Source organism: Wyeomyia smithii, chromosome 3 (genome assembly GCF_029784165.1).
Source record: "Wyeomyia smithii strain HCP4-BCI-WySm-NY-G18 chromosome 3, ASM2978416v1, whole genome shotgun sequence".
NCBI lineage: Eukaryota > Metazoa > Arthropoda > Insecta > Diptera > Culicidae > Wyeomyia > Wyeomyia smithii.
In genome coordinates this window covers 178,976,777-179,003,346 of record NC_073696.1, presented here as the reverse complement: position 1 = coordinate 179,003,346, position 26,570 = coordinate 178,976,777, and the positions used below count along the sequence as shown (strand labels likewise).

Here is a 26,570-nt window from a genome sequence, read left to right as displayed (position 1 = left end):
TGATGAAACAATTGCGGCTGGTCTCGCTGTTCCGCCCTGTTTTGATATCTTTTGTTGGAGGTCTGCTGAAGATTCGGTTTCAGCTGCTTGTTGCTTCTGGCGTTGACTACTAGTTTGCGAATAAGGTTTATTGGCGTTTGAGATCATCGAAATTTATCCGTACTAATAGAATTTAAGCTTTTCCGTACTAAAATGTTAGACTTAAGGTTTATATAATGTTCACGTATCTTCTAATTTAGTTACCGTAGTATACAAGTAGCAGAACTTTAAGCCTAACTTCCCACGCAGAATGTGGTATATGGGTGACCGCACTTTCAACAACCTGTTATATTTTAGGTTCAAGTTAGTGAATTATTAAATAATCAATATTTTTACCAAAGAGTATGACTGTAAATTTTACCAAAAAAAAAAAAACAGGAGGGTTGTGTGCAAAGCCACGACCGCAAGGTTGAAGTAGAATACTTCTACAAGAAAGATAACCCGGCTGCTTGCGTGTCAGTAATTTTTTCTAGTAAATAAACGTTGACTAATCAGATCAATCGAATTTTGCGCTTCAACAAGGATTGACCATTTTCAGTAATATAGTAAGTTGCTTGTCATGGTTGGGTCTTGACAATTTTTAAATTTTGAGATGAAATTTTTTCGGATGTCGTGCTCATGACTGAAAGAAAAGATAATTCAGTACGTTTTGAGACACGGAGATGAAGTAAAATTTATAACTTTCACAAATTTAAAAATGTTAATTAACTCATTATAAAATATTAACTCTTCAATCAAGTTTTTATTTCATACTGAGAAAAACGATTTGTTGTTCATTTTAGTATTGGATAAGATGCCGATCACATCTTTGCGTTATCACTGACAGGGCGAATAAAGTATTCCTTGTGATAAAGTAAACAATGATATGCTGATATAACACTCAAAACTAGACGGCTCACGTGTTGTCAAAATGAGTCAACATTTCATTGAATGCATTTACTAGTGCCCACTATCGCACAGAGACTGCATTTCACTAAAGTGCCTCACTGCATCAGCCGCTATCGATGCTGAGATTCGCTGCAACTAGTTCGCTATCCATAGCCATGCCACAGTTGTGGCCGCTATACGCTGCCATTGGTATCCACTGTCCCTGCATCAGCTGGCCCAGCTGCTATCGTTGCTGGAATCCGCTGCAACTAGTGCGCTATCCATTGCTACGCCACAGCTGTGGCCGCTTTCCGCCATCGCTGGTATCCACGGCACTGCTAGTGCTGAGGGAGGACGACTGCTGTTATTGCTGTCTAGAACTATTATGAGCGGCTTCGGCTGAAACAGGCTCTAATATAGGCCAAATAGCATGTTTAAAATTGCAAGGTATATGATTCTGTCGACCGTGCTTGGGAAGCAATCATATAACGACCAATCAGAGGTCGAATTTTTCGTTTTGACAAGGCTTGACTATTTTCAATAGTACAATAGTGTGAATAATAAAATAACAATTATCTTCTTTTGGAAAGAATCTTAGAAGATTTTCCAATCTATTGCTGCAAGAACGAAGGAAATCCATCGGATACTAACCGATTCATTAGCATTTGAAATTGGACATATTTTTCACTTATTTCGGGTTTAGATTTTCATTTCACATCCCTATGTAGCCGAACTTCCTGAGAGAAGTATTCTACTTCAAAATATGACTCACAGGAGACACCAGCCGTACTGTATATATAGTTTTAATTCTAATTTAAATCACTTAGGTTATAACTGCTTTCGCTCGTTTCGCTGGATGAAGAAGGAAAGACCAACTTTGCCGACCCACCGTACTGACATCGAGCACTGTCACTTCTATGGAAATGCGCACGGCTCCGACTGTGTTGTTGTTCTACGACGGCGCGCTGTGCAGGGGTACGCCAACAAGCACTAAATTGAAACAATATTTCAAAATAATTATTGTAATAAAGAAACCATTATTCAATTATGTGTAAACGTTTTTTCCTTTAACTAGTATGAATAACATATACATAGCATGTAAGTTAGTTATAAATAAATGTAGTCTACTTTTGTTTGACTAAAATAAATGAATAAATATTATATATTTACTTTGCTGCTTACTTGAAGGCAAGGTTAGCCCTCACTGGCATTTCGACGGTTGTCCCGTCGATTGATGCCTTGCAGCGAAAGAACAATCTGGAAAGCAATCGTGATGACTGCTTTCCAGGTACCCTCGTCTTCGCACATCCTTCTCATTATGTTTTCAGGAGTAGTATCCGGCCCGCTTGCTGCCAACATTTCGCTTCTTACCTGTGAGAAACGTGGACAAACAAATAGCACATGCTCAGCAATTTCTTCCGCATCCGCACATCGGTGACTCCGCGTGCCCAAATTTGTGCAGGTACTGCCATGGCCTGACAGTATCTGTGTCAGGTGGGAGTTAACTTCCGCATGGCGCCTCTCGATCCATCCGGCTATCTCCGGGATGAGTCGATGTGTCCATCTACCTTTGGTAGAGTTGGACCATTCTCGCCGCCACCTGATCATCGGAGTTGACCTTCTGGTGGTTCTCTCGTGTCACGTTGGTCGAAGCACTCTCTCACTCTCTTCTCTTTGACATTGATGCTGATAGGCATCATGCCAGCCAGGACGCATATTGCCTCGTATGACATGGTTTGATATGCGCATGTGACACTCAGGCACATGAGCCTGTAGGTGCGTTCCAGTTTACCGCGGTTGCTGGAAGTACCCAACGCTTTCGTCGACACGGGTCCGCCATACCTGACTATGGACGTTGCACGCTAGCTAGCATCTTTAGCCTGCTGCTAAATACCGTCGAGCTATTCGACATCATGCGCGATAATGCCGCTATAGTCGTGCAAGCTTTCTTGCAGACCTAGTCGATGTGGCTCCCAAACGTGAGCTTGTCATCGACCATCCTCCCCAAGAGCTTCAAGGATCGCTTCGAGGTGAAAGTGCATCCATCGACACTGATCACCGCCTCCTGTTCCGATTCGCGATTGTTCACCACGACGACCTCTGTCTTATGATGCGCTAAGTCCAGTTTCCTGGAGTGCATCCAATCCTCAACTACGCGTATGAGCAGCATGACTTTCAACTCGACCTCGCTGACCGACTCGCCGTAGACCCCTAGAGTTATATCGTCTGCGAAGGCCACAATCACCGCTCCCGGTGAGAGCTGTTGCATTCCACAGTACCGGACCCAGGATGAAACCTTGCGGTACCCCTGTAATAATCGGGACGCATTTCTGATCCTTATGCGTGTTGTAGAACAGCATTCGATTCTGAAAGTACTTTGCCAGAATTTTGTACAGTGGCACCGGCACTCCGAGACTCCGAATCGCGTAGGCTTTAGAGTCCCAGCTAGCGCTATTGAACACGTTATTCACGTCTGAAGGGACGATTGCGCGATAGCGAACGCCCCTTCTTTTACGTTGGAGTGCTACCTCGGCCTTCTCGGTGACGGGGAGAATTGCATCCACCGTGGACTTACCCTTGCGGAAGCCGAACTGGTTGCTTGACAGACCTGTTTCACTCTCGTTGAATCTGTTGAAGTCTGTTGAGGATTACCCTCTCAAGCACCTTGCCCGCTGTGTCTAGCAGACAAAATGGTCTATATGCCGATGGGTGTCCTGGTGGGTTCCCGGCCTTCGACGATAGAAACAGTAGCTGTCGCTTCCACTCATCTGGAAAGACACAGCCGTCTAAGCATTCCTGAATGACCGCCCTGAACAACCCGGGGGCTACCTTTATGGCCGTCTTAATGGCCAGGTTCGGGATTCCGTCCGGTCCCGGTGCCTTGCTCACCTTCAGGGAGTTTGCGATCTCAATGAGTTCACTGTTCGTCACCCTTGCTGTATCCTCGGCCTCTGCGCGGTTGCCGTCACTCGCTATCAAAGCAGGCTCGTTTACTAGCCTTTATCGTGCTTTTAAGCACTCCGATCTCTGAGGTTGGCTATCGCGTCGGTCCACCAGTAAGCCGGTGGCCTTTCATTTCTAAGCTGACAAGATCTAGGCATGGTGGCGTCGCACGCCCGCGATAGTGTAGCACCAAGTTGGCCGCCCTCTCCCCTTCGAGGTCCAATCTTATTGCTTTCGCAAATACATCGGCATCAAAGCGTGATGTCTTCCAGCCGCGAGTGGTTGGGGTATTGGCCCTACCCGTCGTTTGCCGCCTTAGCTTCCTGGCAGAGTTCATGCTAACACCTTTAGTAACATCAGTCTCAGACTGGTTGAAGGAAAACCCAATATGAACTTTCTGTTTAGGGTGATTGACACAGATCGTTCGGTGTGGAACAATGGAGAGCCGAGTCTTCCATCGGGCATCATCCGATTCTACATGGATGGCTCCAAAATCGGGCCCCAGACTGGATCAGAGACCTACGGAACAGGTAAAAAGTCCACTATCTCTCTGGGAAAGCGGCCAACCGTCTTCCAAACGGAGGCTTACGCAATATTTATCTGTGCTACGATATGTCTGAAGCGCAACTATAGACATGTGAAAATCAGGATCTTTCCAGGCAGTCAGGCCGCACTGCTGGCACTAAAGCCTACCACGTGTGTTTCCAGACCAGCCTGGGAGTGCATTGCAACAGTCAGGGAACTTTCCCGCCACAATAAAGTTATGCTACTTTGGGTACCCGAACATTGTGGAATCGAGGAAAAGGAACATGTCGACAGCCTAGCAAGGCAAGAATCTGCTCAGCAATTCATTGGATCGGATCCGTTTCTGGGTACCTCCATATCCGCCATTAAAGGCGAACTAAGTACATGGGAAAACCAAGAAATAGCATCTCATTGGCAACGTGCGAAGAGTTGTTGTGGACAAGCTTAACGGTTTATATACCCCAGCTTTACGGTTACCAAGAGGCTACATAATGTAACCTCGTGGTGAACTACGCATCATCACGGGACTCCTCACCAGACGTTGACCCGCTCTCTATCATTTGAAGAAAATCGGCAAAGTCCCAACCGACAGTTGCCGTTTCTGCAACGCTGATCCTGAGAGCTCAGTGCATTTGCTCTGCTTTTGCGGAGCTCTTGCTCCATCGAGGTTCAACATCTTCGGAAGTTACCTCTCAACTCCGTACCAGGTATGGAGCACCAATCCCAAAACGGTCACTGGTTTCATCAACCATGTTGTCCCGAATTAGGGCACAGCTTACAACCATCTTGCTCAACTCCATCAATGAGTTCGATCTTCCTGTAATCCGTGCAAATCAATCGGGGCAAGCCACGCAAGACAATCATTCTTGCCGCGTGGCACTTCTGCCCAATGCCCTTCAGAAACACAGAAAAAAAACAAATCTATTAAGTAACAAAGAATGTTCCATTGATTTATTCTTTCAAAAATAAAAATTAGGTAGGATAACAATTTGCGCATGTTGCACAGAAACACTTATGTGAAAAAACCCAATCTACAAAAAACAGTGCTCGAATCTCATTGTGTAGTTAATTGAATTGACCATTTATATTTTTTTTTATGGATGTAAACCTGACTTGATGAATTTGCTTTTATCTCAAATAGATTCGAAACAAACTATCAAACGATTCTTTAAAAAAAGAAAAAAAGGACAAACGTGCGAGTGGCAGAAGAGAATTCAAAAATTCATGGACTAATAAAAATGTCATCGGACTATAACAAAAGTTTATCCTGCATTATTTCACACGAGTTACCATTGAATGAAATATGATACCACGGAATCACTGAACCATTAGGTTGATTTAACAAACAATTTTTCAAGTAATTTACACGCATAAAACGAGCATTTCAGTAATAAATTATTTTCTAAATTCCTCAAATTTCGTCACGGCTATGTGAATTACACTTAATTTTATGATTAGTTTTGGTCTACGGCGTTTGTATATAATAAAAAACACAGCAAAAAGAAACTTTTCAAAAACCTCATATCACGATAATATAGAAGATGTGTTGTACAGTCAGGTATTGTTAGGAAATCAGTAACAGACTTTTTGTTATTGGTGTCAATATTATTTCTTCGACATAATGGCCTCCTTTCAAAATGGAGCAATAACGAGAGTCACTTTCCGGTCTGTTCTTATGTGTTTTTTTCACCACGGCAGAGTTGAGTAATATTTTTCCCTTCCAAAGAATCTATACATGAATTATGACACTACACTGGTACAAATTCAAACCTCCCAGTCGGGCAGTATGTTTTCTTCATTCCTGAAACTCGATGTATAGTACCACGATCAGCACATCATGAGCTACCGTAATAAGATCCCTACAATTGCTTCTCGGTGTAGGTTCTGTAGAAGATTCGCATGATACAAACATTTATCCAAATGTCATTCATGAATTCGTATTCAATTTGCGTCCATATAGAGATGTGTTTGCGGAGGCTACATCTTAACTTCTCGAAGAGTTGTCTCGAGGGTATTCGCAACGCTGCTGCTAACAGTGCTCATTGGTAGTGCACGGCTGATGCAGAAATACGAAGAGCACGATTTTGTTCTACAGACAGAAATCACATCACTTATGTTGGTCATGAATAAATGATTAGTATGACTAATTGATGCAAACCATTTGTAGCTGAAGCTGTACTCGTTGCCTGGAGTGTGCATGTTTTTGTATGCTACCTATCAAGCGTGAATTTTGTTCTAATGTTCCGACTGTGCCTCTCCGTAATCTATTTTAATCTTGATAAAAGGTTTTTTGTCTATACAAATCACACCCAGGATAAATTACTAATTGGCATGTTTTTTGCTTTTTCTGGTTTTTCAAATCAGATTATATTTTTTACACCACACGTGCCTTCCAAGATTGAAATGGCAATTTTTGTAAGGATTTTCGTGATAGAGTTAACAGGTGATTATCAAAATTTTCAATAAAGGAGATGGAAAAATGAGACTCTGTAAAACATTGAATCATATTGTACCGTGTTAAATCAAAGTTGTGTAAAAATTCATCGTCTGTTTGTTAGGATAATAATCCCTAATCCAGCTGAAAATCAATTAAATAATTCAACTGTTCTCGCCAGGGGCTTGTTTGCAGCCCAGCATGAATTAAACAATTATTTTCATGCGGTATAATATTTCCAAATGAATTCATCACCTTCCAAGCACACATCCAATAAACTATTGTAATATTTTCTAATTCATGCGATTACGATTATTACTTCCTATTATCATTAATTAATTCTATTATGCTTTGGTTTAGAATTTACACACGAGAGTGACAACAAATGCAAGTCAGTTGAATGCTATTTGTATACTGTCATTTTCACCCTTTCCTAAATATGGCAGTCAAACTAGCTTAACAGGGATCATTGTTGTAGAATTCGAGCGATTATTGAATTGAATAGTTTTTGTATGACTGAAGTTGCTACAAAGCAAATGGTCAAAAATAAATCTACAGTAGTTAACTCGAAAATAATGCCATTGAATGAGTTGCATTTGATTGACGTGAAATAGAATGCTTTTGATGCTTCGAAAATTGAGCGTTTTTAATAGTGGAATATTTTTAGGAACACGGTTGGATTAGTAATCTGTCTTAATAACAGTGATGGGGTGGATGCTTACTTTAACTTTTTATAACGACTTTTATTTTGTATGAATCGCTTAGGTAGTTTTTTTGTGAACATGCATGCCGAGCCGGCAATTTCTAACAAGTGTGCCATTTGGCTTCGTATTTAATGAAAAAAAAAAATCACGAACTAACCTAAGCGAATCTGTAATGTAATTGAATGGTTTTGCATTATAGGTAATCTTTTTCTTTTTTTATAATGAAAATAAAATCCGCAATCCGTATGCCAAAATTAAACTCAAGAATGAATCAGCGGAATTATATGCAGGGGTTTTCTGGGTCGTGGAAGGTTATTCTACCGGTTTGAGTACACAAATGGAACGCAAGTTTCCGGAAAAAACCGAAGTAAACCATGAACGCGAACGGACGAGTTTTTTTTCCTGCGTCACATTTTTTCGTTGAATATTTTTCAGTTTATTGTTTTCGGATAAAATAGTGTTACAAAAAACCAACGGCATTGGTTGATTGTCTAGTTTGTTGGAGTTGATTTTCACCAAAAGTCTCCAACATTCCATATCTTACTATGAGGAAACAGCCGATGTTAGGCAAAATAAAGGTCGGTGCATGGAGATCGAGCTAAGAAGTGGTACCTTTGGACACTTGTGAAGCAAACATCTGAACCTGAGGCAGGAACTTCTGAAGCCCTTCTCAAAAGACCTTGAAGTCGCCTCGAGGAGAAGGTACCGCAACAGGAACCAGTGTACAACAGGTTTTTTTTCTACAACTACCTATATTCAGGCTGAGTGATGCTCGACAGATATGAATGCATTGCGGACGCCGGATTCCTGCAGATCTGTATCGCGCTGTATCGCGTAGTTTGTAGAATTTATTAAGGTGAAACGGGACGTGGTCGCGATCAACTCGAATTTTGCAATCTAATTTTCTCTAGATTTATGAAGACTACGTACATGAAACTTTTATTAATTGTATTTACAACTGTTGCATGCCTGAAGTAGCAATATGAGTGCTGTTTATTCAGTGGAAGCCGATTTTACGCTCAAACTACAAAAGTAAAAAAAACTCTAACCTCAAAATTGTATAGGAAAAGACCACAATCCCGTTTCACCTTAATACCGACACTCAGAAAGCTAAATGACAAATTAAAAATTTTTTCCTAGACTTCCGAGTTCCGCAAATCAAGCTAAGTCGACCATGATTATCAGTTTAGTCTACGGCTTTGCTTGTACATATTGCATGCAACGGATTCAGATTCATAATACAGTTCGAGATTGTACATCCGCGCGCGTTACTAAAACAAATTTTTGTTCACATAGTATACAACGGCAAATCCTTAAATTATCTTACCTTATCTTACTAAAACAAACATCGGTTTCGATCGCGCAACAGGCTTCCTAATATTCAAATTTTTATTTCGGCTAATATAGTGAGCAGAGCTGAGCCCTTTCCTTTTAAAATAATTCCTATCCTGTGATACTCGTAAGGATGCAGTGATACCCGCGGTCTCTAAACAAAACGAGTATTATCATCCCTTTCTTTCCCTAGTATTACCGCCTTTTGGTCGTGGCCTGCGTTGTTATTGGTTAGTGGTAATAGTATGAGCTAGTAAAATTGCACAATGAGAATGTAATGCTAGTCGCACCATTCATCTGGTTTATTTTGTCATTTTGTTGGTTCGACCTATCACGGAGTGCAACTACGGGTAGTCTACCTATGCTAAGCTAAGTTTTTTTTTAATAGTATCAAAAAAAATACCGGTTTTTTACCGGTTTTCTATTTCATGAATACCGAAATACTGGTTTCTAGACAAGTTGGTAATACCGACCACCCTAAATTATTCTCAGGCTCCCTCTCTTCTCCCTGCTTGACCTTTCTCTCATTCCGAATTCCAGAAAGATAAAACTTTTCCAGGCAGTTCTAATTGCCGAAGAGTAGAAAAATTTATATATAGGCGTGTAGAAGAAAAGATAAAATTATAAAAATCCGTCACTGACCACGGTGACAAAACACGGTGACGTTACAGTCGTTAGAGATGCAGCGGTTAATTCGGTATCTGACAACAACGAATGAAGCACTTCCTTCTTACCTTCCCTAACTAACCTCTAACTGAGCCTGGTGCCGTTTTTGGTCTGTACAAAACGTAAGCTACTGAATTGTTGTACATTGAAGATGAAGAATAATCTCAAGTTAACCAACTTACGGTGCTTTTTTGTGCAACCTTATTGGCTTAGATCCATCACGGAAAAGTTGTATTTCTGGTAGCAGTGACTGGTCTATAAATGGAGTACATATCGTAAAACTGATATTGTTACTTGGGCTAACTTGGTCCTGAAATTCTCTGAATCATGTTCGAGCATAGTGAAGTTGTAGAAGCTCAAGTTCTGAAACTCTGAATAATTTTAGCATTTGAACCAATATTAACCTTTAGTAGAAATCAGCGTTGCTAAACGAGCGAGAAGCATAACATATCCACTCCTTTCTGCTTGAGAATCAGATGTGTGCTACGCTTCTCCAGTCGTTCGCACACACACCTTCGAGACACTCTTTATTATTCACGCACTTGCCAGAGCAGCAGCCAGCATACAACCGCTCGCAAATTCTCTTTTATCTTTTTACTCACGCCGAGTACGCGAGTACTCGAATAAGAGTACTTGACAAGGAGTGCTTGAAAAAATGTGCCCGAAAACGAAAATGCTTCGTTCACCGACTCACGCATGCGGTTTGTCAATCGCTGAACTGATGCCAAGCAGTTTTGCATTGTGCACCGACAGCCGAAAGTGGGGTGATGAATCTATATAGAATCGCATGCTTGAACGTGTAGGGTATCGGAATACCTACTCGCAGTGATGCCACATTTTTATCTGTATTTCGAATCTCAGGAAATCTCCTTGGTGATCTTTCAATCTATATAAAAATCTGCATATTTACTCAACATATCCCTTAGAAGAAAAAAACGCAACATAGTTTGTTCATTGACTCATATACGCACACGTTTACGCGTAACATATAAATATAATGAAAACTCCAACACGCTCAATAGCATTTGAGTTCATTTTCGATTTTCAACTATATCGAAAAATTAATTTCGCGACTTCATGAAAACCAAAAAAAAACTGTATAGTTCTGTACTATTTCTAGAAAATCTGTAATTTGTATATACAGATATTGGTATGAAAAATACACAAAAAATCTGTATAAGTACTGATAAATCTGTATATGTGGCATCCCTGCCTACTCGTCGAAATATTCTTTTTGCCACCCCGCTTCGTCGTGCCTTGTCACTCCGTATCGTCATAATGCGTCTTGACGGTCTTAACAATCACCTCCGCTGGTTGTGCTCGCGAGAAAGGGAGGTACTCGCGAGTGGGAAAGTACACGAGCGAGAGTGTGTGTGAGAAAACTCGCAAGCATCAACGCTCGGTAGTGTGAAAAGAAAAAAGTAAAAGAGAACGAGAAACAGTACGACAGGAGTATCTCTAGTGTGAGATTTTGGTAGTGGCAAGAACGCCACTTGGAGTATCGCATGCTTTTTGCGAGCGAGTTTAACAACGCTGGTAGAAATACAGGGGAATTATTTTTTGTCTTCCAATAACTAGAATATGATAGAAGAAAGTAGTATGAGGCTCTCCGAATGACTAAATTCAACTCCCAGAGAACAACTCTGAATCGAAGTAGTTCTTTGAGAAAAATGAGAACAAAGAAAAAAGTTCTCACCTTAGGACTCCGACATAATACATAATCTGGATCGACTGGGGTCAATTCAGGGAAAACACCCTGGTATCTTCAGGATTGGTGTTTGGCCGATAATAACTACACGATGGACCCAGGTTCAACATTCGGTATACTACCGGTTGCCCTCCAGAATGAAAAAAAACACACGCTTAGTATATATTGCTCTCAAATATATTTTCTAATTCATATTCCTTTCAGAGAGCGAGTAATGGCGCTATAACCATAAGCAAAAATGCTAGGACTAGAGCTAGTACTCAAGTTCCAACCGTAACAGTTGAAGCGAGTAAAGGCGCTATATCCTTGGTTTCTAAGCCCGGACATAAGGAGGAAATACCTATGTTCCATCCCAGGAGATTGGTCAACAAAGGAGTGTACTTTCTTAGCTTTATCACTCCCAACGAATTAGGTATATTACTTCTTACACACGGATCGATTGGTACGGATTGTCCCCGATCTTAGATTGTATTGTATTATATTGCGCTACACAGTAGGCCTGGCCGTTGACAAGAAAAATGTATGGAAACTATTTTTTTAAATGGTGGATATCATTTTCCAGGATCCTTTCAAGTACTGGCTGTGTTAGTGTAGACTAGACAAATGGAACGCAAGTTTCCGTAAAATACAAGAACTAATCAAGCAAATGGTACCAGTTTAACAAATGAAGGTTTGTGAAATCAAGAAATAGCAAGAGTGGGATATTCTCTTCTGAAATGGAGGGGTCCCATACAAATGAAACATAAATTTTTGCATAACCACGAGAACTAATCAATTTTGGCATGTTGAAGTTCTTGTGAGCAAAAAAAAAATTTTATGGTGGTACGAGACCTTTCCCTCTCCTGGAAAAGGAGAGTTCTAGTACAAATAAAGTACAAATTTCTATATAACTCGAGAGTAAATTAAGCCACCAACTTCAGCATACATACTTTTTTGGTAGCAAAATATATCTATGGTGGTTATAAATATGCATAAATTTGGCAGGAGGAGAAGTTTCGGTGGTTCTGTGGTTAGCGTGTTGGTCTACTAGCTTTTAACACGGTTCTTATGTCGGGTTCGATTCTCGATGAGGTCGAGGATCTTTTCGTGTTGGAAATTTTCTTGACTCAGCACTGGGGCACGGTGTATCGTTGCAAGATGTGTCAAAAACAATATCGATAACGAATTCTCTCAACTTATCTAGTTGATCGAGACCGCATTAGCCCTCCAGGCTAGCGTGCGATATTGTTGTAGGAGGTTCGGTATAGTAGAGCAGATAGCGTGTAGAGGGAGGGTAAAATCATGCTACACACAAGCACGGATAAATGATAAGCATGACACTTCTCAATAGCGGTATTGCTAATAATAGATGTGCGAAATACAGCAGACATTCGGGCATATCTTACAATAGAGTAACTATTCTGGTCGCTGTGAGGAAAAAAAATACATCCCTACCGCCTCAGGAAGGTAGGTAGGGTCCCATACAAATAAAACACAAGTTTCTGCATACCATAAGAGCTTATCAAGCAAATGGAACCAAATTTGACATTTGGAGGTTTTGGGAGCACGAAATATCGAGATTCCTCCGAGGGTTCGAGGGTCCCATACAAATAAACACAAACTTCTATATGACTGAAGAACTAATCAAGCAAATAGGACCAAATTTGCAGGTGGGGAAGTTTTAGGGGACTAGACATGTTTTCATGGTGGTTTGGTACCACTCCCTCTTTGGAAAGAAAGCCCTCCCGAACAAATGAAACACAAATTTTCTACATAACTTAAGAACCAATCGAGCAAGTGGAACAAAATTTAGAATGTTGGAAAAAGGATTTTTGAGTATAAGAAATGCTTTTATGATGATTCCACACAACTTAATACTCTGGAAAATCAGTTCAAAATAAAAAATGTAAATGATGCAATATGGGTGTTTCCGGTACCATAAATGTTTTAAGAGACCAGTAATTGACTCCACATGCCAATTTAAATCTAAGATGACGACTTCCGGTTTCTAAAAAATACCTTAAAATTGGATGATATCAATCTTCGTAATCGGTATGATGCACAGGAGCCAAAAACTGGCCCCAGGTGCCGTTTTGAATCATTTTTTTTTATTTTTAAAAAATAAACAATGTCGTTTTCCTACTCAAAATTCAGATGGCAAAATTTGTATTATTGTCTCCTCATCATGATTTATTATTAATAAAGTATCTCTAATTTGGATGTTTTGAAAGATATAAAAAAAACATTTTTGCATTGTGATTTTTTCGAGAAAGCGAATAATGAACACGTGCTGAGGATGTAACTTAGGAAAAATTTACATTGTCTACTTCAAAACTTAAAATGTAAGTCATTGGACAATAAAATGTAATTAGTTCATGAAGGTTACAAAGCTGCCTTAAATTAACGGGACAGCAACATTGTAAAACAGTCTTTAATTCTAGCTACGAAGATAAGAAAGTTAGATACCTGATTTGATAGAAAATTTTGGTCATTCTAATTTGTGATATAATAAAAAAAACCGCCTCGTCATATGTACGAACTTTGTAGAAGAAAGTTTTTCTCTAGAATATTACAATCAAGCACTAAATTCAAAGGTTCCCATAAGCTCGGTCCCTAGAACGGTGTACTTAGCGTCTCCATCGATTCAACAGTGAAAGGAGGCGCACGATTAACGTTCGCGTTGGAGTTAGTGGGAGCTTTTGTCGCGTAACTTAAATGGCTTGGGGCAGGACTGGAATTGTGCAGACAGAGCCACACGACATTGTACACAAAACATTTGCCATCAAACAGTGTGTGCTACTCCCGATATTGTTTTGTGTTCTCTTTTCCTCATCCGCTCTTTTGCATTTTACTCGCACCGAAAAAATACAACTGAGTACACTTTAGTTATAGGTCAAAGTGTGCGGACGCCACTCATTTAGTAAGCCTGTACACCAGAGAGACGTCGAGACACTTACCGGTATAGCAACTGTCACACCAAAACGGATATCGGCCATGCAAAATTATGCAGGTCGCCCATTTTGATGTTCACAGTTGCCTTAACGGTGAGGGTCTCGGGGCCTCTCTGGTGTATAGGCTGACTACACTCATTGTGCCCCTCTTTGTGTGTTGCTTGAGACAATGAAAGAATGTTATTTGACAAACGCGTGTAATAATCTAGGATATTTATATGTATGCTAACGTTGCTCAATGTGTTTTTTGCAATTCGGTTTTTTTAATGTTGGATGTATTGATGCTGATTCATTTTGGTACAATGATTAGGTAATGTATTAAATTTATTTTTGGTTTTGGCCAACCAAAATACCGTCATCTGGCTCCTGTTGAAATCATCTTGAAAGTAATTTTTAGTGCTGCTCAATGGGTTTTGTTTCAAATCCAGTTTCTTATCGGCGATAGCCAAAAAAAAATATCACTTTTTTGACCGATGAAAAACTTTTCTTATTGCTAAATGTTCTAAAAAATGCATAGAGTGTCGAGATCTGGTGTTTTCTAGAAACAAAACTTTAAAAAATCGACTTTTTTGGACTGATAAGTTGTTGGGCTGCAAACAATGGAACGTATGAGAAAGTTGATAGTAATGCTCAAAAGTTTCATATTCTCTAAAAATGTTTTCATACAAAATTGCAGCTCAATCGGACTCAAGGAAAGTAGGCCTCAAACATATATGTAGCGCTCGTATATGAATACCGGAACAGAAACATGTCTGGACGTGTGTAATATGTTCTATGAAACACGACGCTTCCCACGCCATGAAAAAAAGAGTTCAAATGAATTCTCAAACATGTATATAACTCTTGTAAATTAGTCTACTTCTCTCTCCTTTTCAACACCATCTTCCGAAATCCCCTTAATTCGGCTGAAAAATTTCGACAAATCAATTTCTTGCTTCCTTTTCTGTGCCATTTTTTCACCAGCATTGCAAACTGCTCAAAATAAGCCCTTTGTTTTCACACAACGTGTCACAAAAAGCAGCACAAAGTGTTGTTTACGTTCTCCTTCTCTTGAAATGTTTCTCATTTAGTGATATCTTTCATACAGGGTGACAAAAAAGTCCGGTCACACAGGAAAATCTCAATATTTCAAAGAATGAAAAGAAAATCTGAATCTGGCTTTCCTGGCTTTATTCAGTAACTCATAAAGATACTTCACAGACGATATCTCGGAATTACACAGACGATATCTCGGATTCTGGCGAGTCCGGTCTCGTATAATCTTTCTCAGCCTTGGAGTTCTCACAGACCTTGGTCGTCCAGATCGAGCCTTGTCCTCGGTGCCTCCGGTCTCTAGGTACCAAATTATGGTCCGGTACACGAATTTACGGTTGATTCCGAGCGGTTTTAGGTGTTTGAATACGTGTCCGGGTTTGTACCCTTTCACATATTCAACGATAACAGCTGCTCCTAACTCTGCCATGGCTCACAACTCAATGTAAACAAACTCTGCCACTTTGGGCAGCAAAGATAACCCTTCCATTTGACATATAGATGGCACCAGAGAGATGCAACGTGTAGGCTACAGGCGACCCCAAAAAGGTGTGACCGGACTTTTTTGTCACCATGTAGTCATTTCGTTTTCGCTCTTTATCTATGTGCCTGTTGGTTTTCAAAATGGGTGGGTGCCGTTCTCGTTCTGTCTTGCCATAAAATTAACACAATGAGCACAATGAGCGTGCAAATAACAGCCCTTGCTAGGGGCACTTAAACTTACAAGAATGGGTAAAAAGTTATGATTTTTCCTTTTTTTTTTCTTGTTGTTATTCAATAAAATAGCTCTATATCGGTTATTTCGAAAGATAGAAAAAAACGTTCTTGCACAATGTTACGCAAAATTGACGGAGCTACAACATTGTAAAACATCGTTTAACTCTATTAGCAAAGATAAAAAAGTTTGATGACAGATTTCATCGAAAATCAGGGTCATCTTTAGTTTTGATTTCAAAAAAATGTGCACTCCATCATATGTAACAACTTTGTAGAATAAAGTTTTTCTCTAGATTATTACTATCGAGCTCTAGATCCAAATTCACCTCTAAGCTCGTTTACTAGAAGGCTGTTGAATAATTAACTTAGCGTCTCCACCGATTCAACAGTGAAAGGAGGCGCAAAGTTAACGTTCGCGTTGAGAGGGGCGGAAGCTTTTATCGCGTAAAGCGTAAACTGAAATACTAAGGCGCACCATAACTCACAGGAATAGGTAAATAGTTATATTCTTTTATTTTTTTCCAGTTTGAGCTCTAGGGTAAAGCCTGTGTTGACCAGTGTAATTTGAATGACTTAAGGGGTTATATACCTTTTTAGTTTTCAAAAAACCGAAAAAAATTTTACTGCATTATCTTCAAATATTGTATTTGAGAACATTTTCACAAATTTTCATAAAGATCTGAGCAATATGAAGAAAGTTATAGCGATTTGCAGCGCGCCTCGCCACGGCCGCATAAGCTAAACTTGAAACTTTACACGCGATTATCTCGGAATAGTGTTTTCCGAAAAATGACTTTGCCGTGATCCTGATAGCGGGAAAACTTCTGAACCGATTTCCTTCATCTTTTTTTTAATTTTCGTTAATAAATTCACCGGTATTTGAACGATCGCTTTTTGAAACATACAGTTACATTTTGCCGCAAAAAAAAAAAAAATTCAATGCAATTTTTAGCGCTCAAAACGTGTATTTTTTGGGAAAAATGTTCCCGTTTGCACTGAAAACAAAATATTCATAAAAGCGATCATTCAAAGACACGACACACTTCTAAAGCCTCTGCAAAAAATTAGCGCTTCGGGGAAATGGCCATTACTCCAGTAATAATTGATATATCTCAAAATCAAACGTATATTTTTGTTGTTGATAAACTGTACTTTCAGAAAAATACCACTTTGATGCAATCAATGAAAATGACGCGATGCATTTAAAAATAAATTCAAACTTCCCTCATTTTTCTCGACCAAAAAGGTATATAACCCCTTAAAAGGAGGCAGTCCACGCTACGTTCCTTTTTCATTAAAAGTTAATTCTGAACGGAGTAGCTTCACTGTTTTCGTCATCACGGTTAGAGTTCGGCTGATAGCAATGCAAAGCAAAGCCTTGGTGCTATATTCCGATTCGGAACTCGACCTTCTGTTTATTATACACAGGCTTCGCAGCCAACTGTTAAGCGTACAGGATAATTGCGGGGCTAGCGCTACGATCCTACTGACACTAACAGTTTTTCCCGAGTCGAGACTCGAACCTACGACGACTGGCTTGATAGGCCAGCATCGTACCTCGAGACCAGCTGGGAGGTCGGCTGATAGAGCTTTCAAATTGTCTTTGCTGACTCATGGCTTACTATGATTGATGCTGCATGGATAGTTTCGTCAGTTCCTGTGAAAGTAAACCTATAAAAATCCGCAATTTTTGTCCATATTGTTCAATGCAAACGTTATGCTAGGGTGTATACTGTATTGCGCACTTCTGTTAATAGCAATACCGTTATTGAGAACTGGCATGATTATTATTTATCTGTTCTCAACACACTAGAATGCTTGTAAGCCTCCAAACGGCTGATGAAATTTTTTTATTCATTTGTGATTAATGTAAAATTTCCCAAAACATAGAACTTTTCTTATATGGTGCCTATTGTCAAATGCCGTACTAAATCTGACATCCGTAACTATCATAAAACTACCATTGTCTTCAACATGTCCAAACTTTCTCAATCTATGCCAATGACGCTAACAATTTGCGCTCTGAAACATTGATCTGCCGACCTTAAAGTCCAGTGCGAACTTGCAAGCAAACAAAAGAATTAAAAAAAATCCCTTATCTAACTCAAAACGTTCCACCGACCCTCTGTTCCGATAATCAGAATTATCTGAACTGGCAACTTACACCAATTACACAAATAAAGCATGGAGGGAACAGACTTCATGATAACAACTTCACGTAGAACTATAACACGCACTACCATTAGTTGGTCTTGATGTCATTTCATCCATGAGAGAAAACATTGTATTAGGTCTACTTCTATGTAATCTCATTTTACTTATTTAAAATGAAAATTTTGCTTACAAACTACTGCAAACTGCAAAGAGATACACCGGAATTCAATGAATCCATTTATTTTATTTATTTATATCTGTCTCTATTCACAATTCACAAAAGTCGGTCTCTCTTTGATGGCGAACAGAGTAGTTCGTGTTATTTTGTGGTGATATTTAATCGTTATTTAACGTGTGAAATAGTGAAGTGATTCACGGTAGATATATTTAACGTGTTTCGGTAGTGAATCTACACAAGGCTAAGTACAAGAACAGTTGCTTAAGCAGCTTGTTCGCATTAAAGTTTGTTTAAATAAAATCCCCCTAGCGCATTAGCTGCGGTGGTGATCATTTTTTTTGCCTATCTCTTCTTTCCCTGCATGTCTGTTGGTATAGCGTCCCGTGTTAACGTGTGTTGTGTGCGATGATTTGTTCTGGCTGTGGAACGGCAATTGTCCTATCGGATTTGCCGTTGAAATGTGAGGGCTTCAACTGTGCACGTTTGTTTCACTACAAGTGCACTGGACTCACCAAGGCAACGGCAAAGATTATAACAGATAACGATAATCTTTGCTTCAAGTGTGATGAATGTTTATCAAACCAGTGTTGTGGTGGGCAGCATTTGGTTTCGGACGTCAAGCGTATCGAAGAAGAGATGAAGAAATTATCTTCTCTCACTGATCCGGTCATTGCAATGCGAGACCAAATATCGGCCCAGATAAACAACGCGTTGAGTGCCGGTGTTGAACAGTTGAGATTAAATGTTAATGAGTCTCTTGAAAAATTATTTTGTGAGCAATTTGAAAAATTGAATAACTCGGTTTTGGAATTAAATACGCGTCAGAATATAGCTGCAATGAACGATGTTCGCGCGCGGAATGGGCCGGTTCCTTCTGAATCGGACCAAATCGGCAAAAAGCGTAAAATTGAATATGATAACAACGATCAAAATGATGTTTTTGATGACGACGCAACATTTGCGGAAGTCTTTAAGAGACACAGTAAGAGTAAATAAACGAGTACAAATCAAATGATTAGTAATAGTAATAATAATAATGGTTTTAAACCGGCCAAACCTAAGACTCGTCCGGTTATTGTGATTAAACCTAAAGAGTCCAAACAAGCTTGCGAGGAAACTCGGAAGTTTTTGAAAACTAACTTAGATCCAAGAACACACATTATTGTTGAATGCGCTATTGGAGAAAATGTTGAAAATGTGAAAAATGGCATTGAAAATAATCTGGGTGAAAATTACAGCGCTGTTGTACCCACATCGGTGCCAAGATTGAAAATAGTGGGCATGAGCGAGATTCTTTCTCCTGATGTTTTCATTGACTATTTAAAGAGTCAAAATGAAGGCATCACAATAAATGATATAAAAGTAGTAAATACCTTTGAAAATCCACGCTTCACTTATAACAAGTATAGCGCGGTAATAGAAGTGATATAGAAGCGTAAAATAGCTTATTAGCTGCTAAGCAAGTAAATGTAGAGTTTGATCGATGCTTAGTACTTCCCGCGATAAACGTGTTGAGATGCTTCAAATGTGGAGAATTTGGACACAAGAGCATGGATTGCAAAAATTGTGATACATGCTCTAGGTGTAGCCAAAAGCACAAGACATTTGAGTGCACGTCTACTGTATTGAAATGCGTTAATTGTTTAAAAATGAATAGAGAGCGTAAAATGAACTTGGACGTCAACCATGCCGCATTCAGTTCAGAGTGCGTGATTTATAAAAGACTTTTTAATCAAAAGAAAAGCGTTTCAATAAATAGCAAACAAGTTCCAAGAAGAGTGTGAATCACATTGATTTTCTGTATTTTAATATTGCAGGGTTGACAACAAACTACGTTGCATTACGTCAGGTTGTTGAAGATAAACGTCCACTTTTAGTGTTCTTATCAGAGACACATATTGTCGATATTGAAGCATTTGATCAATATAGTATTCCGGGATATAACGTTGCTGCTTGCTTATCACACTCTAGACAAACTGGCGGTGTTGCTATTTATGTCAGAGAATCGGTTCAGTTCGAGCTTTGCCGAAACGAAGCTGAAACGATGGTAACTGGTTCTTGGGCATTACAGTAATTCGTGGCATGAAGTTGGGTAATTTTGGTGTTTTTTATCATTCTCCTAATACCAGTGACCAGCGTTTCCTTGAAATATTGGAAAACAGGCTTGAGGAATTTTTTGATTTTAGTAAATTAAACATATTGGCTGGTGATTTCAATATTAACTGGCGAGATTATGCAAATTCGAATCATTTGAAGCGCTTAGTTGAATCTTTCAATTTCAAACAAAGTGTTGACGAATATACGCGCATTTCTCGGCGAAGTAGAACTTTGATTGATCATGTTTATTCCAATTTTGATTCTATTCGTTCAGTTACGAATTCCGATATAAAAATATCCGATCATGAGACATTAATGATTAATGTATTAGATATAATGAATGATTACAATGATTTAATAAAATTGAAATGCTGGAGAAAATATTCGAAACAGGCTGTTTCGAATCTTGTTGAAAGAAGCTTGGATTTTCCAATCGCGGGCCGTAATTTAGATGGTTCGGCAGCTGTTCTTACAAACATCTTGAAAACGTGTACGAATCAATTAGTTGAACACAAATTAGTTCCTCTGAAAAACTCGAACAGCTGGTACAATTTTGATCTTTTGCGCCTTAAACGCAAGAGGGATAAATTGTACAAAAAGTTTTGTAGGTCTAACAGGCAGAATCATTGGAAGGAGTACACGATCGCGCGTAATAAGTAATCACAAACGTTAAAAAAGACGCGTTGTGAATATATACAGAGAAAGATTATTCAGCATCAATACAACAGCAAAGAGTTATGGAAAATTTTGAAATCTTTATTAAAACCTAGTAATAATAAACCGCGGTCCATAACTTTTGATGGCACATTAGAACAAACAGAACAAGTAATTGCTAGTAAGTTCAATGATTATTTCATCAATAGTGTTTCATTGATCAATCAATCAATTGAACTGGTCGATGAACCGGATGAAATAAAACAGCCGACTAACGTTAATAGTAGATTTGATGGTTTTCACCCAATCACAATGGATGACCTTAAAAATATTTGTTTTTCATTAGGTAAAACGGCTGGAGTAGACAATGTAAATGCTAGGGTCATTCAAGATTGCTTCAATGTTATTGGTCACACTCTGCTGAACCTTATTAATGAATCATTGCTAACTGGGCACGTGCCTAAAGTGTGGAAAGAATCGTTGGTTGTTCCGATTCAAAAGGTTGCTGGAACGATTAAAGCCGAAGAGTTTCGTCCCATCAACATGTTACACACGTTAGAAAAGATATTAGAACTTGTTGTTAAAGGTCAGCTGTTAGTATATTTAAATAGTAACTCGTTATTAATTCCGGAACAATCTGGCTACCGGGAAGGCCATTCGTGTGAAACCGCGTTGAACTTAGTACTAGCAAAATGGAAAGACAACTTAGAGAATAGAGACACAATATTTGCTGTTTTTTTTATCTGAAACGCGCTTTTGAGACAATTTCTAGGCCCTTATTGTTGAACACAATCAAGCGCTTTGGAATTTCGAGTACTGCATTCAGATGGTTTGAGAGCTATTTGTCTGACAGAACTCAACGGACTGTTTTCAATGATTCGGTATCTAGTCCCGTGGAGAATGATCATGGAGTTCCACAGGGAAGTGTATTAGGGCCCCTTTTGTTCATTATGTATATAAATGACATGCGACGAGTTTTACGTTTTTGTGATATCAATCTTTTTGCCGACGACACCGTATTATTCATTGCAGCTAAGAATGTAGAAGAAGCCGTTTCACATTTGAACGAAGATTTACGTTCTCTAAACAGATGATTGAAGTATAAGCAATTGAAATTAAATATAGATAAAACTAAATATATGATTTTCTCGCGCACTGTTGTAAATGACGATGTCTCTGTTTTGATTGATGATGAGGCAATTGGTCGCGTTCGGGAGATTAAATATCTTGGCGTGATTATTGATGACAACCTAAAGTTCAACGCTCACATTGACAATGTCATCAAGAAAATTGCCAAAAAGTATGGAATTCTATGCCGTTTGAAAAACGAATTAACGATTAGTAGTAAAATACAGCTATACAAGTCAATCATCTCTCCACATTTGGATTTTTGCCCTACCTTTTTGCTTTTGGCCAATAACACACAATTATTGAGGTTACAGCGTTTGCATAATAGAATAATGCGTTTGATTTTAAATTGTGATAGATTAACTTCCTCTGCTTTTATGTTGGACGCTTTGCAATGGTTATCCGTGGAGCAACGAATTGTTTATTTGTCTATGGTGTTCATTTTTAAAATAATAAATGGTTTGCTACCTCAATATTTGTGTTATCGAATTGCAAGAGGAAGAGATTTTCATAGATATAACACTAGAAACGCGGATGAACTAAGAACACCTTTCTTTCTAACAAGGGCTTCACAAAATTCATTGTTTTATAAAGGTATAATTTTTTTCAATTCGATGCCAAGACATGTTAAACGTGCACCAACGCTTGCGGAGTTCAAGAGACAATGTATTTCACTCGTGAAAGTTTCTGTTGCACAGAACGAAAGTTAAAACTTTTATAAAATGACGAGAGTTTATCTGACGAAGTTTAAACAACGGATTTATTTTGGATGAACTATTTATTTTTGGAACCTATCTATTTATTTATCGTTTTATTGAAGCATGTAACTGACGAAGTTTTTACGAACGGATCTGATTGTGTTGTAAAATTTTATTCATATTTTATATTAGATCTTTTTTAATATGTAATGTAATAACAAAAACTACTGTGTTCGTCGCGGTGGTGATGATGGATTTTTTCCTTTATGCTGTTGTAGCTTTAAAAAATAATAGAAAGTTTAGAAAGGAATTCAGATATAAATGGATTCTTTAACAATGCTTAGAAAAAAATCATGAAGTAGTTGTGGTTAGTCTGGCTGAAGGTCATGAAAACCCTGTGCTAGTTTTGTGTAGCTCTATAGCTCTTCACATTTTTACCGATGTGAATCAAGTAATCAGTTTTTGAAGAAGTTTATATCTGGAGGTAAAATCAGTTCGTTTTTTTTTTGTATAACTGATTTAAATGTGACTACATTAATTATCTATGTAGATAAATCGTCCAGCTCAAACCTTTGTAGGGGTATGTGGCGGGACCATCATCATCATAAAAAAAAGTCAATTAACGACAATAAATCCTTCAGTGCACAAGACGGACATATGCTAGTAATAGTGCTTTCGTAGCATTTCAAAATGACATATCAATGTTCCATTCCAAGCTAATTTAAATCATTCGATCTGTGGAGCAACACAAAACCGACTCAATGGAACCCCAACTCGAGTACTAGAATGCTATAATTGCGGATGGATTGCGCCAGTGCTTCAGTGTCGCACTGATATTCTAAGGGACAATGTGCTAAACCTACCTTTATCTTAACCGCCACGGGAATCGTTTCCGCAACGCATTCGGCCAGATCGAAATCTTCATTGTGTGCATTGCCGGTGCCGCCGGACTGCTGCGGGTCGCTCGATTCCGAATGTTTAATGCAGACGTGGTCCGCAGACGAGAGGAATCTCATCCTGTAAGCCACCAGCGCTCCAAACAATAGACAACATCCGAAGAACACCACAGCAACAACGGTCACCAGCAGGCGACTATCAATCGGACTGTTCGTTTTAGCTGATTGGACGGTTTGCGATGGAGAGACGATAAACGATGGGAAAGATAGAGATAAGACTGGGTTATATAACTAGCAGATGAAGGGTAAATATTTAACTATGGATTGAAAGCAATAATCAACTATTAAGCTTACCATTCTTGCTTTGCGTGAGAATATTCTCAGCTTTTACCGTTGCCTCGAGCTCATCGGAAAATTTATGGCTCATCTGACCATTAATGCTGCTACTCGAAGCATCCTCCTCTTGGTTAGGGGCGGGAGTGAATTCATCATCGTACAACTCGTTGAGCTCGAATTGCTGGTCCAATTCATCATCCTCCAGTGGGCTAATATAGCGATCCCGAAATACATTTCGCGAAACTGGCGAGTATCATTATGGCAGCCAATGAAGAGAATGGGGGAGACAGAATAAAACTTACATATTACAAAAAAAATGGAAAAACTTTTCTTCTTATAATAGCATATAAAGGACTATTGTGGTCCAGATAAGCCTTATGGGAAAATTACCACATGCGTAAACAACTTTCAGCGAAACTCGAATGTTGACGGGACACGGTTGGCCGAAGGTGGAGCCCTCCACAGCAACCGTACACTTTCGCCGCCCTTGGCAAATTTCTGTCAATGTGTGGCTAGCATGGGCCGACAGGCAGGCTATAAAGTCAAACGCAATTTTAACACAAGTCGACTAGCGAGAGCCCAATTATGTCTTGTTTACTTACTTTCCTCCTTGGAGCCCACCGTCTGTGTACAGTGGGAGCTTTCGTAGGCTGTCCTTCCGTAGCTTGCGCTATATATGGCAATTCTCGTGTAACGGCCGCAGGCCAAGCGAATCACATCCTTCTCGCAAGCTATCAGACTGCGAAATTCGACTACGTTTTGTTAAACATCACGATTCCATTTCGAGAACGGGGCCCACCAGCCAAACCAGAGACGTGGTGTGGAAGCAGAAGATGGAGAAGTACACTTTTAATGAATGAATCAATTAAGCTGATTTGGGCGAAAGTGATGCTTACACGGCCTACATATGTGGCTAACTTCAACCAGTTTGTGGATGCCGGGACACGGTGCACTGTCGAAGGTCTTCGGTGTCGTGCGGAAGGAACACTTCCGCTTCTTCTGGCAAGCCTCGACCACGATTTGAAGAATAGAGTACTGCAAATAACGAGATTAGTGACCACGAGTCCCGGCCATGTTTGCTCAATCTTGTAAGTTTTACTTTTTGAATGTTGGCTATCGAAAGGCAGACGATTGGAATTGAGCAAAGTTTGTGTAGGATGTTGTTGGAAAAAGTTATAAGTGGCACAAGTTTAATACTATTCGTCGTTCGGGATGAGCATGTAAGTAGATATGCGTTTACTCCCAAAATTATTGAATTCAGAGATTTATCATTCCTGACGTTTTTGTTCTAGTTTAATACTAGACTATGGGGATATAATACAGTTTTACATATATTGAGGTAGATTAAACGAGTGCAAGCAACTAGTTGATCTCAAATGGTATATCTAAACGAAAAAATGAAATCAAACAGACTCCAAAACCATACCCATTCATGTTTTCTATATGAAAGCATTTTTCATGGTTAAGCAGATTTCAGTACATTGAAAAAAGGCGCATTTATTTTCTTAAGAATCATGATTCAGCCCGCGAAAATAAATATTGTTTAGATATCTTCTGTGTCAACCTTAACGAAGTGACACTCACAAATTTTTTTGACATTTTCTTCTATTGGTTGCAAGATGATGTTGCTGCAACCCACGGGGATGACACTCAGAAGTCAGCCTTAGTCAGCACAATAATGTGATAATAATGTATAATAAAATATTGTTTCTCATAAACTTACTTAAACAAAAATGAAAAAAATGCCGTAACGTAGTTGATCTTATTGATATTATTCCCTTAGTTTCTGAAGTGCATCCGACTGTGGAACGGTTAAGGGGAGACCCTACTCTGGAAAGTAGAAAAATAATGAATTTTCGTGCTTTTTCGGATGTTCAGAGTAAAGTAAAGTGTTCGGGTAATCTTGACCAGAGAGCTATGGAAGGCAAAAGTGGAGGAAGTAGCCTTACAAGAGGTGCGTTGGCCTAAAACCGGAGAACGTGAATTCTGGGCGGCTAATTCAACCGCGGGCACTTCTTTCAAGTGCCATACCATACTACAGTGGTGACAGAGCGGAACGGGGCGTCGGTTTCGTGCTACTCGAAAACCAAATGAAGCGTGTCATTAGGTGGATGCCTATCAATGACCGTCTATGTGTATTGAGGATCTAGGGCAGATTCTCCAATTACAGCCTTATACGTGTACGCGCCGACAAACGATAAAACCGATGACGTAAAGGAGGAGTTCTATGGGCTCCTTGAGAAAACGTATTGTGAGTGACCACAACATGATATATATACGTGTACGCGCCGACAAACGATAAAACCGATGACGTAAAGGAGGAGTTCTATGGGCTCCTTGAGAAAACGTATTGTGAGTGACCACAACATGATATAAATATCGCCATCGGAAATACGAACGCACAAGTTGGACGAGAGGAGTTCTTTCGTCCCGCTATTGGCAAGGAAAGCCTTCACTCTACCACCAACGACAACGGCTTGAGGTTAGTGAACTTTGCCGCGGCCAGGGAAATAACCATGTGTAGTAGCTATT

The 26,570-nt window shown here is 39.4% G+C and overlaps 1 protein-coding gene across 2 annotated transcripts in view; it reads right to left on the bottom strand.

Moving 5' to 3' along the window:
- LOC129728876 (uncharacterized) overlaps nucleotides 1-26,570 on the bottom strand; it is a 149,729-nt gene that overhangs the window by 16,163 nt on the left and 106,996 nt on the right. Inside the window, exons 4-8 of one of the 2 annotated variants that reach the window (XM_055687344.1) lie at nucleotides 24,935-25,073; nucleotides 24,641-24,790; nucleotides 24,429-24,572; nucleotides 24,057-24,281; nucleotides 23,670-23,980 (exon numbers count right to left, since the gene is read on the bottom strand). In XM_055687344.1, coding sequence (XP_055543319.1) covers nucleotides 23,670-23,980; nucleotides 24,057-24,281; nucleotides 24,429-24,572; nucleotides 24,641-24,790; nucleotides 24,935-25,073 — 969 coding nt within the window. The remainder of the gene's footprint in view (nucleotides 1-23,669; nucleotides 23,981-24,056; nucleotides 24,282-24,428; nucleotides 24,573-24,640; nucleotides 24,791-24,934; nucleotides 25,074-26,570) is intronic. The other variant, XM_055687345.1, reaches the window with a different exon arrangement.